The sequence below is a fragment of the Colletotrichum fructicola genome (assembly GCF_000319635.2).
Source record: "Colletotrichum fructicola Nara gc5 chromosome Unknown KSG_Nara_v1_contig08, whole genome shotgun sequence".
NCBI classification, from domain to species: domain Eukaryota; kingdom Fungi; phylum Ascomycota; class Sordariomycetes; order Glomerellales; family Glomerellaceae; genus Colletotrichum; species Colletotrichum fructicola.
In genome coordinates, this window is record NW_027094058.1 from 588611 (window position 1) to 611607 (window position 22997).

The 22997-nt window shown below is 54.2% G+C and overlaps 9 protein-coding genes across 9 annotated transcripts; 5 read left to right on the forward strand and 4 right to left on the reverse strand.

Annotated features, from left to right (window-relative positions):
- Nucleotides 1–321: 321 nt before the first annotated feature.
- On the reverse strand, nt 322–1984 carry CGGC5_v013187 (putative sucrose utilization protein SUC1; the record flags this gene model as incomplete). Its single annotated transcript, XM_032021559.1, has 3 exons — nt 322–645; nt 720–1188; nt 1269–1984. 3 exons carry the CDS (start codon nt 1982–1984, stop codon nt 322–324), a joined length of 1509 nt encoding a protein of 502 aa, XP_031881467.1.
- Nucleotides 1985–2744: 760 nt separating this feature from the next.
- On the forward strand, nt 2745–4512 carry CGGC5_v013188 (Maltose permease MAL31; the record flags this gene model as incomplete). The annotated part of the gene is made up of 2 exons (XM_032021560.1): nt 2745–3298; nt 3444–4512. 2 exons carry the CDS (start codon nt 2745–2747, stop codon nt 4510–4512), a joined length of 1623 nt encoding a protein of 540 aa, XP_031881339.1.
- Nucleotides 4513–5705: 1193 nt separating this feature from the next.
- ZEB1-3 (FAD-linked oxidoreductase ZEB1) lies at nt 5706–7924 on the reverse strand (the record flags this gene model as incomplete). The annotated part of the gene is made up of 6 exons (XM_066152882.1): nt 5706–6619; nt 6672–6771; nt 6828–7314; nt 7362–7455; nt 7513–7740; nt 7828–7924. The coding sequence occupies 6 exons, from the start codon at nt 7922–7924 to the stop codon at nt 5706–5708; spliced, it is 1920 nt and encodes a 639-aa protein (XP_066007677.1).
- Nucleotides 7925–10987: 3063 nt separating this feature from the next.
- Nucleotides 10988–12472, forward strand: CGGC5_v013190 (Satratoxin biosynthesis SC1 cluster protein 4; the record flags this gene model as incomplete). Its single annotated transcript, XM_032021563.1, has 5 exons — nt 10988–11162; nt 11215–11240; nt 11305–11795; nt 11856–12279; nt 12344–12472. 5 exons carry the CDS (start codon nt 10988–10990, stop codon nt 12470–12472), a joined length of 1245 nt encoding a protein of 414 aa, XP_031881468.1.
- A 2937-nt stretch (nt 12473–15409) lies between these two features.
- Nucleotides 15410–16464, forward strand: CGGC5_v013191 (Rhamnogalacturonan acetylesterase; the record flags this gene model as incomplete). Its single annotated transcript, XM_032021564.1, has 4 exons — nt 15410–15825; nt 15879–15948; nt 16004–16098; nt 16161–16464. 4 exons carry the CDS (start codon nt 15410–15412, stop codon nt 16462–16464), a joined length of 885 nt encoding a protein of 294 aa, XP_031881380.1.
- A 692-nt stretch (nt 16465–17156) lies between these two features.
- Nucleotides 17157–18065, forward strand: aiiA-0 (N-acyl homoserine lactonase; the record flags this gene model as incomplete). The annotated part of the gene is made up of 1 exon (XM_032021565.1): nt 17157–18065. The coding sequence occupies one exon, from the start codon at nt 17157–17159 to the stop codon at nt 18063–18065; it is 909 nt and encodes a 302-aa protein (XP_031881381.1).
- Nucleotides 18066–19155: 1090 nt separating this feature from the next.
- Nucleotides 19156–20259, forward strand: CGGC5_v013193 (Alcohol dehydrogenase 4; the record flags this gene model as incomplete). The annotated part of the gene is made up of 1 exon (XM_032021566.1): nt 19156–20259. One exon carries the CDS (start codon nt 19156–19158, stop codon nt 20257–20259), a length of 1104 nt encoding a protein of 367 aa, XP_031881382.1.
- A 50-nt stretch (nt 20260–20309) lies between these two features.
- CGGC5_v013194 (uncharacterized protein) lies at nt 20310–21189 on the reverse strand (the record flags this gene model as incomplete). The annotated part of the gene is made up of 3 exons (XM_032021568.1): nt 20310–20989; nt 21089–21132; nt 21185–21189. 3 exons carry the CDS (start codon nt 21187–21189, stop codon nt 20310–20312), a joined length of 729 nt encoding a protein of 242 aa, XP_031881434.1.
- Nucleotides 21190–21561: 372 nt separating this feature from the next.
- CGGC5_v013195 (uncharacterized protein) lies at nt 21562–22695 on the reverse strand (the record flags this gene model as incomplete). Its single annotated transcript, XM_032021569.1, has 2 exons — nt 21562–22440; nt 22501–22695. 2 exons carry the CDS (start codon nt 22693–22695, stop codon nt 21562–21564), a joined length of 1074 nt encoding a protein of 357 aa, XP_031881428.1.
- Nucleotides 22696–22997: the final 302 nt, after the last annotated feature.

Consider the following 22997-nt stretch of genomic DNA (forward strand, 5'->3'; position numbering starts at 1 on the left):
TCTCCACAATGATTTCAGGGGTAGGTAGTCATGATATTATCGACGGCAGACACGGCCTGTAGGAGCAACCTAGTAGTGACGAAGAATTAACGATAAATATAAGGAGGGTAGTGGGAGCGAGATGGGATTTGACAGGGTACATCACAGACGCAAAGAAGGATGCATTGAGGTTGGGAATCAAAAGCACGACCTCTGGTCCTGTACATTTTGTACTATGATCGAAGAGCTCCCGATGCTTCGCCGTATGCATGATCGCTAATATGATTGTTTCTCCATGGTGGCCCGCATTGTTAGGCTCAGCCCTTTCCTGCTGGTGAATCGCTAAACATAATACTGTGGGAATATTTGATTTTCCCCAACAGTTCTTTCATTCTCGCCATCGTCTGTAGGGGCTTCTGGCTCTGCAAGCCCTATGAGCCGAACACTAGGCACTGGAAGCTGTACCTCGGCCATGAAAAGTTGGAGCTTCTTATGGAACAAAGATTCTTCGCCTCCTATAAGAATCAAGGCGCTCTGAAGGGCGTGTAGGGTGTCTCTCGCCCCAAGAAGCATGCCGGAGCCAGTGGGCCTGGGACCACCCGGGAGTCTCCTGTTGCAAGCCAGCAAGTCCACTAAGGAGTCGGCGATACGGAAGATCTTCAGCTCCTGTGTCGCCGGAAGAGGACGATTAGCCGATGCATACGTGTACATGTGAACGCAAATGCCGGGGTAACACCAACCATTCCGTATCCATGGGTCTGGATCGCCTGTTTGGAGACAGTCGAGAAAAGCTTTACGGTCTCGTGAGCAACTGAGGCGGGTCTAAGCATGCTCAGCATGGCGTCATCCATGTTACTTGACATCTGATAGTGTCGAAGAGCGTATTGCCACCAGAGTATGTGAATCCAGTTCCAAGTGACCATGACGTTGACTCGCTGAATTTCAGGGAGTGTCGGTCCAATCGCTGAAACACTGTATTCAGCCATGGCTGACACCCCACGGTAGAGGTTGTCTTCGGTGCGTGGGTCCGATTTTGGTGTTAGCCTTTCTCTTGTCATCAGGAGGGTGTCATCGAGCAACGTGAAGAGCTGAGCAAGCATCTGAAATGATGGGTCTAGCCCGCCTATTCCTGGTATGAGGCAGTCCAAAGACGGCCAATCTTGAATAGGTGAGAGGCAGGTCGGAAACCCATTTTGGACACAGAAAGTTCTGGAAGAGGAGTCAGCTATGTTGGCTTCGCCTAACTCGCTTTCAGGGGGGTTGTTGCTGGATTTAGGGGGCATTCATACCGCTCAGTGACAAACACCAGCCAAAAGATCCGCAACATGAGCTCCCTCTGCTCATTTGGGAGCTGATTGAATGTTTCGGGACGATGTAGGTTCTGCAGAGAAAGTTGGGCAATGGCTTCATGCAAGTACATTGCCCCAGCTCGGATTCTTTCCGTGTTGGCAAAGTAGATGTGCAAGAAGAATGCGGTCAGCAGGGAGTCGATCGACTCGCTCTCACGGTAACTGTGTTGGTCGCGCAAATGTTGCGCGTGACGGGCAAAGCTTTCAGCAATGTCGTTTAGGTCAGACATGGACCCATTTTGCTTCGAAAATCGCAGTTGAGAAAGCCGAAGTTGCGCGATGACGGTGGCGCAGACCGCTCCAGCCAGTGCGTAGGCTTCGTAGTCATCGGGGGAGTTGCTGACGAGTCGGGATACCAAAGAGTCGATATCCACAATCGGCCAGACCCAGATGAGACAGTCCTTGAATTTGGTCAAGTATTTGATGTAAAGCCGAAGTGGCAACTTGGCATTGCCGTGACCTTGAGTCCCCAGAGGAGATAGTTGTGGGCTATCCAAAGAACTGCTCTGCGGTCTCGAAAATTGTCTTTGACGTTGTCGAACTTGCCAATACTCGCCAGTTGAAAGAGGCGACTCCAAAGGTGTTTGTGGGGTTTTCGGGCTCTCGGTGCTTGATTGAAATTCTTGATCATTCCGAATCTGTTCCTGGTACTGCATTATTTTGTTGGAAGTACTCATCCGAGGTCCTTTCGGACCTCTCTTGCGAGGAACTCTAAGGAACGTGCATTCCAAGGAGCGCTTCCGGCACTCGGTGCATGGGGGCCCTCCATTGCATCGTACTCTCCGCAAAGAGCATCCGTCGCAGGGGTTGCTCACGCGTGTCTTTCGCTTTTCCATGGTTCGGTTGCTGGTGATCACCTGTCAGGATAGAAGATATTCCGACGAGATATTCAAGAGTGAATACATGATAGTTGAAGACAGTTGCATGTCAAAGGGGATTTCAACCGAATAAATCAACCGAACTGCGGAGGTGGGGAAGCTGGGTGCGTGCGCTGATCTGCTGGCCGGCGAGACGCTGTTGACATTCTGCCCAGCTGTTAGACTGGAAGTCAATGGGGAGTTTCAACGAGAAATAATGCGACGGCATAGTTCCGACCTTTTCGCTTGAATTTGTCGCCTAAAATTCCCCAGACCTGCCCGCATATCCACATAGAACCAGGAGGCTAGAGCCATGCAAGCTAGTATGCCCGTGGCTTGCGTTGTTAGTCACCTGATTTTTTCCAGACGGACGGAATACCAAAGACACCAACAGCATCTTGGCAGTTGTCACTGACAAGTGCTTCCAAAGAAGATTCTATTCCCAAATTCTATCCTGACATATATATAGCATGCGTTCGGGAATGAAACGTTCAGACGGTTCACCCAGATTTCCCCAGACTTCCCCAGTTTCTCCAGATTTCCTTCGACAGCCAACGCCATGAACCATTCCAGCCAAGGCGACTCCAAGTCGGCAGACGCAGTTACTGATGCAAAAGCCTTCGAGAACCAGAACTCAGACTGCCTGAGCAAGATGGGTTATGTCTCTCAGGACGCCCAAGCGGCCACTGAAGATCAAAAGAACATGTCTGTTTTCGAATCATTCAAGGCATACCCGAAGGCGGTGGGATTTTCGATGGTTCTTTCACTTTGCATTGTTATGGAAGCATACGACACTTCGTTGATCGGCAACTTTTACGGTCTCCCTCAATTTAACAGGCGGTTCGGCGAACGATTGGCCAATGGCGACTACCAATTGACTTCGACTTGGCAGTCAGGCTTGCAAAACGGCACTCAAGTTGGCCAGATGATTGGCCTTTTCTTCGGCGGTATTCTTGCGGAGCGGTTTGGTTACAAGAAGACGTTTCTTGGTGCTCTGATTCTCAACATCGCTTTCATCTTTCTTTTCTTCTTTGCGCAGAATATCGGATTCCTGCTGGCTGGAGGAATGCTGTGCGGTTTGCCTTGGGGAGCATTTCAGACTCTTACCACTACGTACGCTGCAGATGTAACACCAATGGCGCTACGACCGATGTCCGTAATCCCATCCTTTTCCATTTTCTATCTGATTTCTAAATTACCTGTCCTCTGTTTATAGCCCCAAGATAAGATCATACAGCTAATCATTTGTCTACTTTAGCATGACCACGTACACCAACCTCTGTTGGGTTATCGGGCAATTCATTAGCACAGGAGTCCTTCGAGGTGTACTATCACGAACTGATGACTGGGCTTGGCGTATTCCTTATGCCATTCAATGGGTCTTCCCCATTCCCATCATCGTTGGTGTTCTCTTCGCTCCAGAGAGTCCGACTTGGCTTGTTCGCAAAGGTCGCCTGACAGAGGCTCGGAAGGCACTGCGTCGCTTAGCCAACTCTTCCGTCTCTGATGCTCAACTAGACGTCAACATAGCCATGATCGCGCACACCAACGAGATGGAAAGACAAAATGAAGAAGGAACATCGTACATCGACTGCTTCAAAGGAACCAATCGGCGTCGCACCATGATTGCTTGCGGTACCTGGATAGGCCAAGTCGCCTCTGGTGTTTGGTTTGGAAGTAACGTCATTTACTTTCTGCAACAAGCCGGTTTCGACTCTGACAACTCCTTCAACTTCGGACTCGGTGTAAGCGCCATGGCTATCGTCGGAACCATTCTTTCTTGGTTTATGCTGCCCCACGTCGGACGTCGCACACTCTACGTCGTTGGTCTCAGCATCCTATTTACCATTCTCGTTACCGTCGGCTGCATGGGCATTCCTGCCCCAACGGCAGGTTTGGGTTGGGCTTCTGGTGCTCTACTGATGCTGTTCGTAATCACGTACGACATGACTGTTGGGCCGGTATGCTACTGTCTGGTGGCCGAAATCCCCTCGACACGTCTCCGCATCAAGACCGTTGCTCTCGCGCGAAACTCGTACCTCCTTGTCAGTATCGGCGCAAACTTTCTTAACCCTCCGATTCTCAATCCGAGCGCCTGGAATCTTCGCGGGAAAGGAGGCTTCATCTGGGCGGGTATTTGTTTCTGCGAACTGGTCTGGGCTTATTTCTACCTCCCCGAACCTATGGGACGCTCCCCTGCAGAGCTGGAGATGCTCTTTGAGCAAGGTGTCAGCGCGCGCAAGTTCTCATCTACGAAGGTGGACGTTTTCTCCAATGTTAGTTCGGAGAAGAGCGACGCCACTGTGGATATGGTTGAACATCGATAAATGACGGTGATGGGCAATTTGATTTGAGTCCTGGCTGGTTATGCCATGACGTAGACACAATTGAAAGTGACAATGAGGTACATTAAGCCTCTTTACCGATAAATATTCAATCCTTTTCCGTCGCAAATTTCATCTAGACATTTCCGTTTACCCATATGCACTGCACATCGGATATGTCTACAGGCGACGCCAATGCTGCCATCTTCGCGACTTGCCATATTGGGCCCTGACCCGCCCATAATCCCACCACTTAGATGTTAATACGTCCTGCTCTTTGCTGCAAGTAACGGGAAAACTGGATATGTTCTCGCATTTCAATTCCGCAACCTCGTATTGTGTCAAAAGCTGATGTAAGTCTCGGCGCGTTCTCTGGCCATTTTCCACATTGCCAACATTAAGTGAGGGGTTGTCGCTGCTTCACTGCCGATCGCGGCACAACATCAACCCGGACGTGATTGCACATCGTTCTTGGAAACACCCGAAGTTCACAACGGCTCTTCGCAGCACTAGGTAGTCGTGACCCAGTTACAAGACAATGAGTATAAATGCAGAGGCTGCCTCCACGAATCGAAGGTTGCGCAGATGTTGCAATCTCAACCCGCATTCTCTTATTTGTATTTGTATCTGAACGCAAAGCCATTTCCTGCATACTGCTCAACAACATGAAGTTCGTTTCTCTACTTACAACTCTGGGCCTCGTGTCAGCTTTTGCTGTCGCTGCTCCTGCCACCAATGGCAACGCTGTAGAAATGCGCCAGACCCGCGACGGCTTCTATTGTCAGGAATGTGTGAACGGCAAGAAGGACTGTGTTGCCTGTACCGACGGCACTTGCTTGGGATGGACATACGACTGCTAGATGGTAAGCAATGCAGTTCCGACTGTTTGTCATTTCAGCAAGTCCTATGAATCGAATTCGCTGACAGCCGGTTGTTCGTAGCGAGATCTAGTTGACAGCGGCCGGCTGTAACCCCCGGACTCTGTTTGCAGCGTCCGAGAGCACTTCCGGGACGAGGCAAGAGTCTCAAGAGTGTCCAATTGCAAATCGTCAAACAGATCAAAGAAAACAGACAGTCATTTCCAGCTACTTAGCTACTAGCTCGAGTCTTTGATATTCAATACAGTATGGAGATGATGAATTATGTCTATAAGTGAAGCTTGGTCTAATAACACATGAACGCTATGTGAGAACCGTTCATACCCGGCACAGGCGACCATTCTGCGTCGGCAGCCCATCAAGCTGGCGTGTGACGTACCAATCATCACTTCCAACACCTAAGTTGGCATAGAACACTCCGCTGGGATCAATCTTCTGCTTGAACGCAAGAAGACGAGCGTACTTTTCCGTTCCATAGAAAGACTGCTTGAAGTCAGGCTCAGTGACATCACCTTCGCTGGCATAGCCGCCACCTCCAGGCGTGACATCGCGCCAGGGTTGCATCCACTCGTTCGTCAGGAGCTTGGATCTCTCGGCAGCGACTTCCATGGAAGAACCAACGGGCCATCCGATGACTGAGATGGCGAACATGGCGGCTCCACGCCACGCCGGGTTGACGGCGTTATCGGGGTAGGGACCGGGGCCACCGGTGATTCCGAAGCCGATAATCTCGCCGCCCTTGTCACTCAAGCCCTTGATTGCTTCGAAAGTGGCATTGAACTTTGTGGCATCGGCAAAGTTCTCGGTAGGGAAGAGACGGCAAGCAGTCTTAGCAGCCGTGCCACCAACGAGCTCCTTGGGGAAACCGGCCTTCCAGGCAGACAGGAAACTCTTGTGTTCGGAGTATACAGGGGAAACATTGACGCCGAGGGCGGCCCACTTCGCAAAGAGAGGGGCAGTGAGGTCCTTGAGCTCCTGCAAAGTCATGTTGGGGGCGAACCAGGGAAGCATGGTGAAGGTGAGTGTTTCCGGTCCGGTGTGGAAGATGTTCCAGTACTCATAGTTGCCAGCAGCATTCCAGGTAGGCAGGCCCTCCCAGTAGGCCTTGACAGCGGCCCAAAAGGCATCGTTGGTGATGTTTGCGCCAGTGCTGAAGCTGAAGGTCATCACGGCAACGTTGTCGAGCTTGGGGTAAGCCTTGACAACGTATGAAGTCACAACGCCGAAAGTATCTGGAAATGATCAGCTAGGGTGTCTCAATGTTTTGTGATAAGATAGACTCACTGCCACCACCACCACGCAGGGCCCAGAAGAGCTCAGTGTTTTGGTTCTCGTTGGCGGTCACGAACCGGCCATCAGGGGTAACTACATCAATGCTCAGGACCTAGAAACATGATTAGAGATGTTATGTTGCATGCAGAATTGTTAAGTTATTCTTACCGAGTCAGCAGCGATGCCATACTTGGGTGACATTGGCGAGTGGCCACCGCCGGCAAGGTAGCCTCCGGCGTAACCAACAGTCATGCCTTCTCCGCCGACTGCGGTCACGCCATATTTCTCCGCGGCCTCATACAGCTCGAATCCTTGCACACCAGCGCCAACCTTGAGGGCCGGGCCAGAGTAGGATCCTGTCTTGTAGTTGTTGTAGAAGTTGATGCTCTTGAGGAAGTGAGTCCAGACGGACAGAGCACCTGACCCGGAAGAGCGACCGTTGAAGTCGTGGCCAGTGTTCTTGACAACCAAGCGGAGGTTGAGGTTGCGAGCGAAGTTGACGGCAAGTTGGATTTGGGCCACGTTGGTAGCCTTGACGACGTACGAAGGGTAGCCACCAACGGTGCAAGTACCAGCAGAGATGTTGTTCACGCCGGAAGGCATACAAGTGAGACCTTGGTACAAGGGACTCATCACCGACGTCGGGTCCTCCGTGCTATAGAATGATCAGTCTAGTTCACATAGGTGATGTAAGCATCTTACTGGATTGTTGAGTTCGTCCACTCGTTGGTGATGTACTCGCAGCGAGCAGCATCGTAGTTCCCAAAGTCGTCGTAGCAAGAAGCACCAATAGGTACTGTCTCACTCACAGCAAATCCACTGAGAAGGTTGAACACACTCCAGATAGGCTTACTTGGCCACAGAAGGTCGCCAGGGTATGTCTTGCACTTGTTGAAGGTGCGGGCCGAGCCAGAGCGCTTCTCGCCTGTCGATGTAGTGTCAAAGTCAAACAGAGACACATTAGATAGGGAGAGGTCCGTGAGGTTGGTCAGCACGGCATCAGTCAGCTGTACTGTCTCCTCTTTCAAGAGATCGCCAGTCAATGCTTCCGCAGCCGGGGCGACGGTCGATTCGTTGGCCTCTGCGGGATGTTAGTCATGATGCCAGTCACCCACACTACACTGTCCCTCAGGGGTTCATGCAGACTGCAGAGGCGAAACCAACATACCGAGAACGGCATCATCAACAGTGATCGTCTGAGCGCCCGCCAAGTTGGCTAGAGGCACGGCGGCTGCCAGGAAGAGGACCTGGCTGAGGCGAGACATTGTGCGTGCCAAGAACGATGGGTGGTTGCAGAGAGCTGAAAAAGATTGGACAGAGGGCGTGACAAGGTGGGTGTGAGCGTGCCTGTCAGACAAAACCTCCAATTGTGATCGCCTGTTTGTGGCTGGCGGTGCGGGAGAAAAAAAGGCGAGCAGACATGGCGAGCTGCACACTTGGATTTATAACATCCACGTGGGAGCGTTGCATCAGTTCATCGGACCTCACATAATGCCGTTGGGTTGATAACATGAGAGAAAAAGAGATCATTCTGGTGCCGACTGGTCAATGGCATCTTGTCGGCTAACTCACATCCTGGACAATGCATGCGGAGATGGGGAACAGGAATCGATAGCGGGACGGCCACGACATCAGCCAGATTGCGAGGACGTGGAAGAAGGTGACGTTAGGACGAGAAAAGGCCTCGGGCCCGCCCCCGGGAGGCAATGCACCGGGGGCCGGGTCAGCTTACTTGGATCTAGTATTCTTGTCTCTTTGGGCCAGGCTGTGGCCAAGTCTCAGCTAGGAGAGCAACATCAGTGGCGAGTCGAAAAACCCCGCGCCAGGAGGTTGCAGCGGCACAACATTGCCAACATCGGCATTGACAAACGGCGCAGGGTTTGGTTCTCCAAGACCATGGATGCAGGTCTTCTTCTAGATCTTCTGCCGCAGCCGTTGAACGCAGCGCACATCCACTAGCAACTAAGCGCGAAGTCTGTGGGCAAAACCTGCCACAGCCGGGCCGGCGCGAGGTTCGTCTCTGGATTTGACATCTCTGCGGCGGCTGAAGCGCTTTCAGACTTTTGCGAATCTTGTAGGTTGAACATGCAGTCCAGACCTGAAGAAAGAGTGGCGCAGAGAGTGTCGGGAGAGGGAGATCATTCATCTCGGGCAAGGTCCCCGGTGAACCTTCTGCACGCTTTGTCCCCCTTCAGGCTCCGCATCTCCGCATCGCTCCCCCGTCTCTGCTGCCCTTCCGGCTGTCCGCGTCAGTCAATCTCCACTGCAGAAATCAGGGGACCCTTAAGGGAAAGATGGGATTCTGGGCGCGAGAGTGAGGGATTTGCGCAGCCTTTATCCACATAATAAGGGATGTGGATAGCTCCGCGGGAAGCATACGAGTTTATTTTGTGATCTGCTATCGTCCAGGAAGCTGTCCCGCAACCAAAAATCTAATTATGTGAGCGCTGACAACTTCCATCTGAATCAAGATCAATCCCACGACTATCTGGGTACCCCAAGCACACACCGATTGACCACTCATGATGACACGATGTACTAGTTTGCAGGCTAGAAGAGACGAAGAAAATATTTGCCGACCTAAGGGGCGTTTTATGCTGCATGATTGCATGCAATTTCAACTGCATCTCTGCGGCGTAGCAAACTCTCTTTCCTTGGACCCTGTCGCCACGTCGGGGGAAGAGGTAACACGCGGAAATCAGCAATACCGCTAAGTCAAAAGGTCGTGAGCCGAGTCGTCAGCATCTTTGTGCGATTCATGTCTGCGGGCTTGGCCAGGGTTAGTTTCCACCTCGCTAATCCCCCCGGCTTGCCCTCTTCACCAACAGAAAGTGCCTCGGTTGGCTTGAAAAACGAGGAGAATGTCGTATCGACGCAGAGAACATCCGCCCTCAGTCGCATTTTTTGATCTCACATCCCGGCCCCATTTCCCGGGTGCAGTGACGCCTTACTGAAATTGTGCTGCACTGCGAACTGAGCTAATCGACAACGGCGTCGTATTCGCGGCGTAGCAAACAGGTAGGTAGCCAACGAAATATGCTAGAGATTCATCGTTACGCTAGTTTTTGGGTTCGCATATGCAGAGGTTCAATCCTGTTTCGTACAGCGTGGGGTTCTTCAGCAACGACGCTACGCCACGGGTTGACTAGCTCCGCATGAGGACAACAGTATCCATCTAGACGTGAAGATTCTATCGCGTTGGCACCGTCCGAACGATATCGTCCTATAATGAATAAATGTTCAATTTTATGCCTGTGCGCTCGTCGGCTTGTTCCATTTCGACTCCATGTTTCCTGGGAAGCCGAGAGGGACTGACAGGAACAATTATGGGATGAATAGCGTCAATCCGAGGAATACGAGCTGATGAACCTCTCCCGGTTCCATCCAAATAGAGTTTGGCATTATATGAAATCGCACGATTGATCCTTGTCAAGAGACAGGACACAGCTGCAGGAACTTGATATCAAGAGAGCCCTTCATGTTCGAGAACGCATCATCCCTGGCCAGCCCCTGGCACTCCTCGGCCGCTATCCCGCGGCTGACCACTCACAATTTTGGGAATTCCGTCTCCTGAAGCCAAGTCTCGGATATGCAGAGCCCTAGTCCTTCTAGACAGATCCTCTGTGGGAGGCCGGAGGCAGAAGTTCCCTCTTGGTGGCGGCGGAGAGGCCCTGAATCAGTTTACTAACGCCTTATGTTCCGGCTAGGGATTCAGCAATACCACCCAAGGAGCGGAGATTTGAAGAACTCCAACCAGTTTCTGAAGTGCTAGGCTTAATTCTGCCCTGTTCTCAAAGGCTTCTTTGACCGGGAGCTTGCGAGACGAGGTAGTACCATGAAACTAGGCTGTGTGGTCTGCACGTCTGTCACGATTAGGGTACCAACAGACAGGATCGAAATCTGGGTTTCTTTCCTCCACGCGACGCACGGTGGGCTTTCATTCAAGCCTACCCTACGGACGACTGAGTTCAGCCACACGGGCTTCTCCTTTTGTGAGCGTACGGGATAGCGAGTGATCATACATGCCATCAAAGAGGTTGAAGCCCAAGCCAGCGAACGATCTCACCATCGGCGACAGACAGTACGGAGTGTAACCTTACAGCAGACCTTTTTCTACGTCCAAGAGGTCGATAGAGATCTATCGATCTGTATATATCTCGCGAACCATCCCACGGGCCCCATCGCGGCCACCCGAGCTCCCCGTTCGTCTTCTCCCCTGGCCTGCTCACCCCCACTGATAAACATTTTAACTTCAGTGCCCAGGCTGCGGGAGTTCAAAGTTTACGTTTACATACTCTTTCCCGGAGTTTCTGATGTTATCCCAGGTCATGGAGTCTCTGTGGCAGCGAGGCATCGAAGCCGAGTGGAAAGATGTCCGAGATATCCCGTCAACGCCTCTTCAGCAGGTGGCGATGGCGATACTGTTCCTATTCACCTTTACAGCATTACTGAGCTACGTTTTGAGAATGTACAGCAAGTTCACCACAAAGCAGATTGGCCTCGGTATGTAAATCTCATTGCAAGTACTTTGAACAACCATTGACCAAATATTCAGACGACTACTTCATGACCGGTGCAATGGTAAGGATCATTCGGCAGTGTGCCGATCACGAGCAAAGTCTTGGCTAACACCAGTCGATGATAGCTCTTCTCTCTCGCGCTGCTCGTTCCGACGTACATGTTCTTCAAGTACTACTACATCGGCTTTCCAACGTCGTCGCTGCCCGCCGACTGGGACCCGGCGCCGATGCTGTTCTGGAATTGGATTCTGCAGGTTCTCTATAACCCAATTCTGGCTCTCGTCAAGTCGTCTGTGCTCGTCTTCCTCTTGAGACTGGGCGGCCACCAGCGCGGAGTAAGATGGACCATTTACGTCCTGAATACGATCAACCTGCTCACGATGGTCGCTATCTTTCTGACGGTCCTGTTCCAAACCATACCCATCAACGCTTTCTGGGATATGAGCGTCAAGAAACAGAGAGAGATCGACGGGCCCTTATTCTACATCGTCAGCGCCATCATCACCATCATCACCGATTTCTTTGTCCTCGCCATACCGTTTTGGATTTTCCTGGGATTGAAGATGCGCATGGCCGCCAAAATTGGCTTGATTGTGGTGTTCCTAGCGGGTGGGGTGTAAGTCGCTGGCCGTGGGCTCACAGACTTCCGTTGTGGATTTTACTGACAGTGGTCAAGATCCATCGTTGTGGCGATCATGCGAGTACACGAATTGCGAAAGAAGTTCTACAACTTAGACCCAGGTTACGATGCTAGAGACGGAGTCGGGGACACCTACAGCGCCATCGAAGTCAACCTTTCCATCATCGCCGCGTGCGTCCCTGCTCTACGACCCCTTTTCCGCAAATGGATGCCGGGCATGTTCTCCAACAAAAGCAGCAACGACAACGGCGTCTACAATAACAGCCAGTATGCGCGCTACGGCACCGGGTACGGCACTGGAACCGGCAACGGCACAACGTCGAAGCACCACCGCAACACCGTCGGCAACGGCTTTCCGTTGAAGGACATGCGTAGCACTCACACAGAGATCAGGGGCCACTCTCCAGACGGCAGCGAGGAGGAGATCATGACGTACAACGGCATTATGAGGACGACCAATGTAAGACAAAAGACGAAGAATGATTTGATGGTTTGAGGACGCTAAAGGTTTCTTTCTTTTCAAGGTTCAGGTTACGTACAATGACTCGAATTCTGTCATGATGGATAAGGATGGGGAATCGGGGCGGGAGCGTTTGGAGTCTGAGAAGCCGATGAGACGGAACAGCAAGTTTGGCGTGGGCTCGGGCGTTTGACAGGAATTTGGAGTGGTTTGGCAAAGGGGGCATGGATTGAATCAGCATTTTCTTTGTCTTTCTGTAATGATATCAGGGCGCAGCAGTTGGTGCTATGGATAACTGGTTTGGTGCCTGCCTCACAGGCCTGGTTGCGCAATGAAGTGTCTTTCCTGGGCCGCAATGAAACTGACTTCATCGTCTGACGCATACTTTGGCGGTCTTGGTTGTTCTTTGGCCTCCTTACATTAGTTCATCATCACGTTTCCACAGCTTTTGGGCTGCTACCGCAAACCTTCAAGAAATACCGAAAACGCAGCACTCTTTGCAATGCTTTTTTGACGAAATTGACGACAAAATTTCGATCTATCTCATCGACTGCGACTCTGCGGGTGTAGTAAAGTACACGACTTTACAGGGTTTCAGCCACGCAAGTGTGATTTGAAAACTCCCATAGTAAGTTCTGCTGCTGATTGCTCATCTGGGCCAAAATCATACAGCTCGCCCATCTTTAGACACCTACTTTGCTGGCTTTTAGTCTTACATAAGTATCCTTGGGACAATTCTCAGTCATCGCTTTAGAGCTCTTGGACATTTTCAGCAGGATCAGAAGAATGATAAAAACGTAGCGCGCCGGTATCAAAGTCATAAGCCTGACCTACACCCGGGGTTGGTCCACGGGGTGTCAAGGCTCACAGCCTACTTCTTAAATCGACTTAAGGTAATGAGAGCTTCGTCACGGAATCTGACCGCTCGATGCCAAAACTGGAAGTGTGAAGGAGTCATCTAGATGCTGGGTGATTCTGCCCCTGTGTCTTACTTTCAGGGCACCCTGTCCTTCACATTGGATAAAACTTTGGCGCCGACGAAAGGCTTTGTTTTGGTCATGTTTCCGTGACGGCCAGACCTTCTGCACCCGAAGGAACAACGATTTGAGACATCTGGTTCTCCAACGCCAATTTGCCTAAGCATCGTCTCACCCAGAATTCAGCGGATAGGTGGAAATTTTGTTTGATGGCTTCTAGACTTGGCCACAAAAACAGTTCTGCCAGTCAAACTTGCAATCGTTGAATATTTATGGGAGGTAATTAGGTGGCCAGGCGCGTTGACATAGGAGAACCCTGATGGTCTAGATCCCCTCACCGAGCAGACGAGTGGATCTTCACCGAGACACCAAGACGACTTACATGGCGTGCTTCCTTATTCCCACTCTAAATCCTCTTTCCTTAGCTGCATCGTAGCTCACCCTGCAATCTTCCCGAGACTTTGACCCTGGCTTTACATGTTCGGGTAGCTTTTGACCACACAAAAGAGAATCGATCAGATCAAAAATTCAACTGAGAAATTGCACGACCGAACGAGGTTTTCCGGCAGGCTCGTCAAACTTTTCTCATAATATCCAGTAGCTGGCTCCCCCATGTTGACCTTTGCTTGCCAGAGGCTCATTACTCTTCTTGACTTTGTTCTTTGATGATGCCTGACTCTCCTGAAGTCAGCTTCTCTAATCCCGTCTTTAAGCTTTGCCAACCTTCAGGATGATCCTTGGCTGGAAAGCTTAAGACCACCTTGAGACGTCGCATTGGAACGAATCGCGCCAATCACGACGCAGCATCCGTCGGATAAGACGGCGAGTTCATCTGATCTCAGTCTCGGTCCCCTGGCAACTGGGACAATATCCAACATAATGGCCCTACCGCCCTAGGCGACTCCGTACGCGAGGGGGTTCGCTCAAATGCCGGCAGGCCGTCTGGGCAATCTCCCGCGTTCGAACGGCATCCTGCAAGGCTTGACAATAATGCTAGAAGACGGCGGTCCTGGGTCCGCGAACCGCAACCTCGCGTGCCTTTGTCCCGTCGCCTGACTATTTCTTCACGGAACATGGAAATCCTCCGTTTCGTTTCGCACCAAGCCCAAAGAGATATCCGAACTGGGGACAGGCAATGGGGTCTCGCTGCTGAATGTTCCCCTTGTTACGTATTACCCGATGCCCCTCCCTGGTCACTCCCCCTCGCGTCTCCGGCACTCACGTTGCATTGCCGTCCCAAAAAGGCAAACTGCCGCTGGGGCATCCCGGCCGAGACTCTTCCACTGGCGGCTTTTTCTCCAAGAGCGCACGATTGGCGGAGATTCCTGTTCGCCGCAGGCCAGAAAAACGTGTCAACCAAATAGGGCCCCCTTTTTTTCTTCCCAAAGCCAGATTGATTGCGCGATTGTCTTACCTTAAGAAGTGGGGATGCGAAGGGGTCACCGCGGCAAACCTCTTCCCATTCGAGAATGAGAAAGCCGACCAGCCGGGCCCGAACAAAATGCAAAGCGCAGCGAGGAACGGAGATTCAAGGCACGACACGCGCCCAGGTGTTCTGTTCGAAACGAGCAGAGCTACTGCGTGGTACGCTGCGTGTGGGGTTTCCTGGCCTCTCCCTCCCTCACTCCTCTCCGCCCAGCGGCGCCCTCGATGCGACCTCAGTCCGCTCACCTGATTGCTGGCTTGCGTTCAGCCGTTCCGCTCTGGGTGAACACTCGCACTTTACATGGCACACACTGTCCAGGCCCGCGCCCGCTTTGGGACGTCGTTCACGATGGTTCTCGCCCAATGATGGGCCGAGCAGCCACCCCGGACGAGTGGAATCGGCACGTTTGTTGCCTTTCGATATTGAGGAGGTCGATGGTGAGAAGCAAGCGACGGTTGGCCCATGACTGTGACTAGGAACAAGGTTTACTTACGGTCGTGATCTTTATTTGGGAGCATGGGATTTCCCACAAATCCCGGCTCATGCGGAAAGCTTCATTAAGAAGCCCTGACATCCCATCCCGTCTTAAGAACTGAACTTTGTTTTTCTTCCTTTTGAGGCTGTCATCCACTTCTCAACAACACCTTACTCTCTCTCTTTCTCTCGTTCGCTTGGTCGAATCATCACTTTCTTTCACTTCCAACTTGATCCATCTCAAACCAACACCATGCGTGCGACTCTTTCCGTAGTAGCCGGCCTCCTCGGCCTGGCCTCCGCCCTGCCCGCCGGCGACGTCGCCGACTCCTCCGTCCTCGAGAAGCGCGCCACCCCGACCGTCTGGATGTGCGGCGACAGCACCATGGCCAAGGGCGGCGGCGGCTCCGGCACCGAGGGCTGGGGCCAGTACCTGCAGTACTCGTTCGATACCAGCAAGGCCAAGGTCGACAACCGCGCCATCGGCGGCCGCAGCGCGCGCTCGTACACGCGCGAGGGCCGCTTCGACACCATCGCCGGGCTCGTCCAGTCCGGCGACTGGGTCATCATGGAGTTCGGCCACAACGACGGCGGCTCGCTGAGCACCACCGACAACGGCCGCACCGACTGCTTCGGCGATGGTACCCAGACCTGCTCGACGACCTACAAGTGAGTTGTTGTGTGAGATGTGTGAGTGCAACGGAGACTAACGATGGATGCAGCGGCGTCGCCGAGACCGTCCTTACTTTCCCTGCGTACTTGAAGAACGCCGCAACCAAGATGAGCGCCAAGGTGAGGCTCAACGATCGCCAAGTCCATCACACGCAGGAAGCTAACCCCAACCCAGGGCGCCAAGGTCATCATCTCAGCCGCCACCCCCAACAACGTCTGGGAGTCCGGCAGCTTCTCCTGGTCCGCCGACCGCTTCTACTACTACTGCTGGTAAGTTCACACCAACAACAACTCGACATGGCACGACATGGTACTGACACAGTCGACCCCAGGCTCGCCGTCCAGCAGCTCGGCGGCCCGTCCAAGGGTTTCTACTTCGTCCCCCACGGCGAGTACGCCGCGCAGGCGATGAAGAACCTCGGCGCGACGACCATCAACGCCAACTACCCCAACGACCACACGCACACGGCCCCGTACCTCGCCGACGTGATGCACAAGGCCTTCGTCCTCGGTCTCGAGTGCGGCACCAGCGCTCTCGCCAAGCTGGCCAAGAACACCACGGCCTCGCTGACCTCGACCTACCTCGGCGCCTGCATCGACAACTACAACTCCACCGTTCACGCCCTCCTGCGATAAGCAGCCTCTTGGCTTTTTCTAATTGTCTATAGTACAAGCGTACATAAGCTTGGATTTATGCACATACTTTCAGGATCTCGGGCGAGCTAGGACACTGATGTTAGTCTAGTTGCCTTGAGCGTATATACAATGCATAGCATATTGCCTTTCATACCTTGCTTACACCCCGAGTGTCTGAATATTCATATTGAAAATCATGAAATGATGTCGAGTTTTTACGAGCGGCCGCAGCGATGCAGAACTCACCTCCCAGACGCGGTGGCATCTTTCGACCGAAGATTGGGTGAAATTCCGACATGAATGCCCGGTCTTCGTCAGCGTTTCACGACCAACAGCTGCACGACGATATTTTCGTAAGACCGAAACCAAGGATCCGGAGCCGCAGGGGTTGGAAGCGGAGTGCCGGTGGCGAAGCTAGCTATTCTAAGCAGGACGACAGACATCGCGACCCGCACCATTGGCCGAGATACGACAGCCGCATTCCTCCGACGCTGCAGACCACCTGCAGGCTGCAGGGCATGGTACGACATGAAAATGCTTGAAAAAGCGGTTCCAGCCTTGTTTATCTGCCAAATAATCGAGCTTTTCTAGTCTGCCCCATCACTGCTTCGCGCCGTCTCTCACCAGACTTCAAAAGGTCTAGTACCGTCTTCTCTCCCTCGCTTAGACACCCCGGCATCAAATCGCCGACCATGGCCTCCTCCGACAAGGTCTCCGTGGAATTCCTCCCGACCGGCACATGCTGGATGCGGGAGCCGATGAGCGGGCAGCCCATCACCAACGCCTTCGTGCCCTTCCGCATGCTCCGCTCCTTCACCGGCCCCTGGCTCGGGCCCCTCCCGGTGGGCGCGTTCCTCATCCGGCACCCCGCGGGCCCGATCCTCTTCGACACGGGCATCTCCACCAAGTGCAACGAACCCGGCTACTTCCCCTGCTGGAACCCCATCCCGGGCATCCTCAACAAGTTCGACGTGGCCCCCGAGGACGCCATCGTCAACCGCCTAGCCGAGCGCGGCGTGAAGCCAACGGAGCTGCAGGCGATCATCGTGAGCCATCTGCACCACGACCACGCGGGCGGGCTGAAGGAGCTGGCGGCGGCGGCGCCGGAGGTGCCGATCTACGTCGGGGGCGAGCACTGGGACGCGTTCGGGAAGCACACGATCTACGCGGCGATGCAGGGAGCCATCCCGTCGGACTGGCCGCCGGGATTTGAGCCGCGGATTTTGGACTTTGACGAGAAGAGGGCTGTTGGGCCGTGGGGACGGTCGTGTGCCATCACGGCGAACGGGACGGTGGTCGCGGTGGACACGCCGGGACATGTACCGGGGCATATTTCGTTGGTTGTCGTCGGTGATAATGATGACGGGACGAAGACGACGTACTTGCTGGCTGGGGATGCGACGTACGGCATTCATTTGCTGGATGCGGAGGCCCCGGATGGAGCGAACAGTGACCCGTTCACGGCGTTTGAGAGTCTGAAGAAGATTAAGGAGTTTGCGAGGCAGACGGACATTGTGGTTTTGCCCACGCATGATCCGGATACGCCACGTCTGCTGAGAGAGAGGGTGGTGTATCGGCCGAAAGATGAGGTGAAGGAGTGAGCGGCCTACGTCAATCGGGAAACGCGGCGTTTATGACACTTTGGTGATGGGCATAGAAAATAGAGTCGGTTCTTGTACAGGCAGGCTTGTGATGAACATCCTTGTCAACACTTAGTTAGATTTGAAGTCGATTAGGAACATGCCACCTCGTTCTCGTCGTAGATGTTGTCAAGTCTAACGGGCCAGCCACAGCCTCGGTATCAAATTTTCGACTTGGTGAATTGGCACCAGTGTTAAAACACACAAAGCCGGTTCATCCGGTCCTCGCCATCTCAACGCGTACAACAGATCCATCAGAAACAAACCATCGGAGAGAAACACGAGGCTCCGAAACGGGGGTCCGCTGTGGATGCATCCGCAGCGGGACGAGAGCTCGGGCTGTAGATCCACGTGTGATCGGCAAGTGGGGGAGAGACGCGGGATGGTGGGCAGATGGTATGGCAGATGAACGCGTTGGCTCGACGTTTTCACCCGGAAGATGCTTCGGCATGTTGATCTGGACAGTATGTTACTAAACCGCGAACCATTGTCACGGAGCCCATCGACAGAAACCAGGTCATCTCGGTAAGTCTGGTGGGCTGCTGTTTTGGGGAAATGATTCTAATAGACGTCGAAGCAGAGTACGCGCTTAGCACGATGGAAGCGTGTTCCGCCGACCGATCGACCGACCGACCGATGCATCGACCTTGTGAGAATGACAAGATGAAGTGGCCAGGCCTTGGGATGAGGAAAGAATAAGCACAAAGCACTTATCTGGCAAGCTCAAGCATTGGCTCAAGGACAGTAGACACAATCCTGTGTGTTTGGAAATCCAGGCAAACTTGACGTCTCGTTCAAAGTCAACACTCCTGAAGTACGACCGTCCGCCCATCTTCGCATCCTTGAGACGTCCGACATGCTGACGCCAAGCTCACGCAGCTTCGTCCCCTCCTCCAATCCAAACGAGCTACCGTCAGACGAACACTACGTCAATCTCGCCTAGCCAAACCATGCTTACCCTCACCAAAGTCCCCTCGAGATAGACCCTCAACCGCATCACACCTCGACCAAACATCACACTCTCGCCCAGATCAAACAACCCACCGACAAAATGGCCTCCCCAACCCTACCCGAGACAATGAAAGCCGTCCAGGTCGTCGCCTACAACGCGCCCTACGAGCTCACACCCATTCCCATCCCCTCCGCCCTCGGACCCCACGACATCCTCGTCAAAGTCGCCGTCGCGTCCTACTGCCACACCGACAGCATGTTCCACGCCGGCGCCCTCCCGCTGCCTCTCCCCATCACGGCCTCCCACGAGGGCGCCGGCACCGTCGTCGCCGTCGGCGCCGCGGTCGCGAACTTCACAATCGGCGACCGCGTCATGTGCGGCGTCCCGCTTGGGCTGTGCGGGAGTTGCGCCGAGTGTACCGGCCCGGAGCGGTACACGCACTACTGCACCAATCAGAAGGGTATCCTGGGCATGCAAGTGGACGGGTGTTTGGCGGAGTATGTCCGCGCCGACGCGCGGACGAGCGTGAGGATTCCCGAGTGTGTCTCGCTGCTCAGCGCCGCGCCGCTCGCGTGTGCCGGGAGGACGGCCTGGCGCGGGGTGGTGCAGGCTGGGCTGGAGGCTGGGCAGTGGCTCGCCATCGTCGGGGCGGGCGGCGGGCTGGGGCACTTGGGCGTGCAGATGGCGAAGGCTTTGGGGCTGCGTGTGATTGGGATTGATGCTCGGGATGAAGGGTTAGAGCTGGCGCGGCGGAGCGGCGCGGAGGTTGTGCTTGATGCGAGGAAGGGGAACACGGAGATCGTGGCGGAGGTGCAGACGGCGACGGGGGGAGTGCTGGCGGATGCGACGGTGAATCTTGCGGATGCGGAGTCTGCTGCTGGGCTTGCGTGCGCGGTTACGAAGATGCATGGCACGATGCACCAGCTTGCGCAGCCGATGGAGGTGAAGATTCCATTCTTGGAGTTGATAGTGCGGGATATCACGGTGAGGGGCACTTTGACGTGCTCAAGGGGGGAGACGGAGACAATGCTGGAACACATTGCGGAGCATGGCATCAAGCTGGAGAACAATGTCTTCCACGGACTAGACAAGATCTTCGAGGCATTGGAGCTTGTAAACAGCGGCAAGATCAGCGGTAAGGCCGTTATCATTGTGGACGAGGAGCAAGTGAAGGAGGATGAGAAGATTGGTGCCAAGTATTGATGCTTTACTCTTTTCTCTAGTTTACAATTACAAAGAACTCACTCGTCGTCTCATGACTGGTTAGACGCAGCCGCCGCCGTGACATCCTTACGATGCTTATCCCACGGGCTTCCTCCACGGTTCGTCGGGGTATCAGCCATATGGCTCGCAACCTTGGTATCAACCGGCCTCTGATGCCTCTCCTTCCCTTGACTGCCGCCTCCCGTGCCAAACATGCTCCCCAGCTTCTGCGAAATGCCTCCCTCAGTGTTACTCGCACCCGCGCTCGACCCAGGGCCATGCGTCTCAATCGCCCTGCTGTTCGCATTCCCGCGTCCCTGTCCACCGCCAATGGCCCCCGCGTCGGAGGGAAACTTGTCCTTCGGGCCCTTGGGCGTGTCGCGGTTCGGGTTGTCCGTGTTGCCGCTCTTGAGGCCGGAGCCGATGTCAGTGCCGCCGGTCATCTGGTTCATGCCCACGCCGGCGCCGCCCATGCCGAGGTCGCGTTTCGCGTCGGCCTGCTGCTTCTTGTTGGCGACCTCGTCGGCCGTCGGGCGAGGCTTGTTTGTGTCAAAGACTTGTTGGGCTGGGTCGCCGGCCGGGTTTTCGGGCTTGACGTGTCTGTTGAAGGCGTAGAGGCCGCCGCCGAGGAGGACTGCGCCCGCGGCGATGGGTGTTGCGAAATGACGGGCGGCCATGATGAGGGTTTCTCTGATGGATGTGTTTTTGTCGAATTGTTTGTCTCGATGGGCTTTGCGGTCTCAATTATTAGTGTCTATGCAACGTAACTGTACTGTAGAGTGGTGAATGAAGTATCAAGAGGGATAGCAAATGAAGAAAGAGACATTACATTCGGAGCCCAGCTTCACTTTAACAGGCCCTCCTCCTGACGAACTATGGCATCATCCCTCCCGCACGGGGTTGCCCACTGCAAACGCGCTCATACCTCATCCGATGCGAGGGGCGGGCGCAGAATCGATGACAGCTTGTCGCAGGAGCGATGACATCAGGATTGTGGTGGTGCGATGCGCATGTTCCACGCCATGGCGTTTTAGCGGAGAAACCCCTTCTTTTTGCGGAATGCGGTTCTTCTTGCTGTCCACCCTTATGCAGGGCCGATCGGCAGGAACCGCAGTCGATGACGATTTCGTTGATTCGCCAATCGAGCTACGTAGTTCGTGAAACGAGGGGCAGTGCCCGCGGATCTGAGATTTGTGGTATCATTTGGTGGACGGCTTGCTACCTATGTAGGTAAGGTATGCAAATGGGTATTCTCATCTAGATGCTGAATTCCATCAAAGCGTTGCATCGCAGCAGCTGGCTTCATATGTGCCTAAGCGGCTGCTCTTCACCACCATCCTTCTCCTTCTCGCCAGCAGGTTCCAGGTCGCAATGCAAACCATAAGGCTCTGGTGAGAGAGGCGGATCCGGTTCGGCATCGGTGAACTCCTTTACCGTAAGGCCAGCCACCGCGATCTTGCTCTCTGCATCAGCAATACCGCCCTGCTGCTCCATCCAGTTCACCTTCTTCCCCAACGACGCCCTCACATACACACACACCACCGCCAGACACGCAGCGCCGATAGCCGTCCCCTCCGCCACGACGAACCCCTCCCCAAACCGCGCATTCACCTCCCCAGCCCCCGGCCGGCTCACGTAGCTCTTGAGCAGCAGCCCCTTCGTCACCAGTCCAAAGGCCGGAAGGAAGATAAACGCCGGCAAGGTGGTCCACACCCACGCGCGATACCTGTCCCAAAACCTCGGCGACAGGGCCTCGATCTGGGCGCGCGAGCCGCGCGGGCAGGGACACACGCGCTTCAGGCTGGCAAAGTAGCACTGGCACCGCAGCCAGCTCGGGCGCACGGCAATGAGGGCTTCGGTGAGGAAGAGGAGGGCGATGCAGGAGAGTGCCAGGATATGCGAGGCGTACTCCAGCGTGCGGCTCATTTCGAAGCCGTCGTAGCGGAACGTGTTGAAGAATGGTGATGTGCACTGGTCTGCGCTGCGGAGGCAGGCCCATGAGGAGGGGTCGACGCCGAGGTGCTCGCCGATCTGGATGAAGTTGTAGGGTAAGTTGGGCTCGGCGGTAGCGAAGGCCGCGGTTGAGACATTTGGGTACTCGTAGCCGAACGAGGAGAGGAAGAGGTGCATCGTGAGATCGTACGAGCCGGGCTTCGAGGGTGAGGAGACGATGCCGGAAAACTGTATGGACGGTCAGCCACATTTCGAGTGATGCGCAGTCACCTAAGATTGCAGACGCACTTTGAGTATTGACAGGCTTGACAGTCCCAACCGTTGGACGCCATTGCATCCCCGTGTAACCCATGTGCCGGCGATCAGGGTCAAGATCTGTACAACACCGGCGTAGAATGCGAGGGTAAGCGCCACGATGAGAAGCGCTGTGCGACTGCGCTGTCGCAAGCCCGGCTTCGGGCACTCCATCCCTGTACCGCTCATATCTGCTGAGAGCGGAATACGCTGTCTGAGTCGAATTGAAATGCGCAGCCAAGGCTTCCAGATGCGACCGCTGACCCGGGATGTTGGGAGAGTTTCGCGGGAGCGCAGATTCAGATGAACGGAGGACGCGGAACGTGATGGAGGGGAAGGGGGCGCGATGAACAAGCTTAAAAAGCGATGAGAGGGGGATCGGCTGTCAGGCTTATGCCGCCAGGTCCAGGGGTTGGTTGGTTTGCTCGTGTCTAAAAATGCTTCCCTTCGCTTTCGCAAGCCACACGCGCGGGGTCTTGGCGTTGGCGACA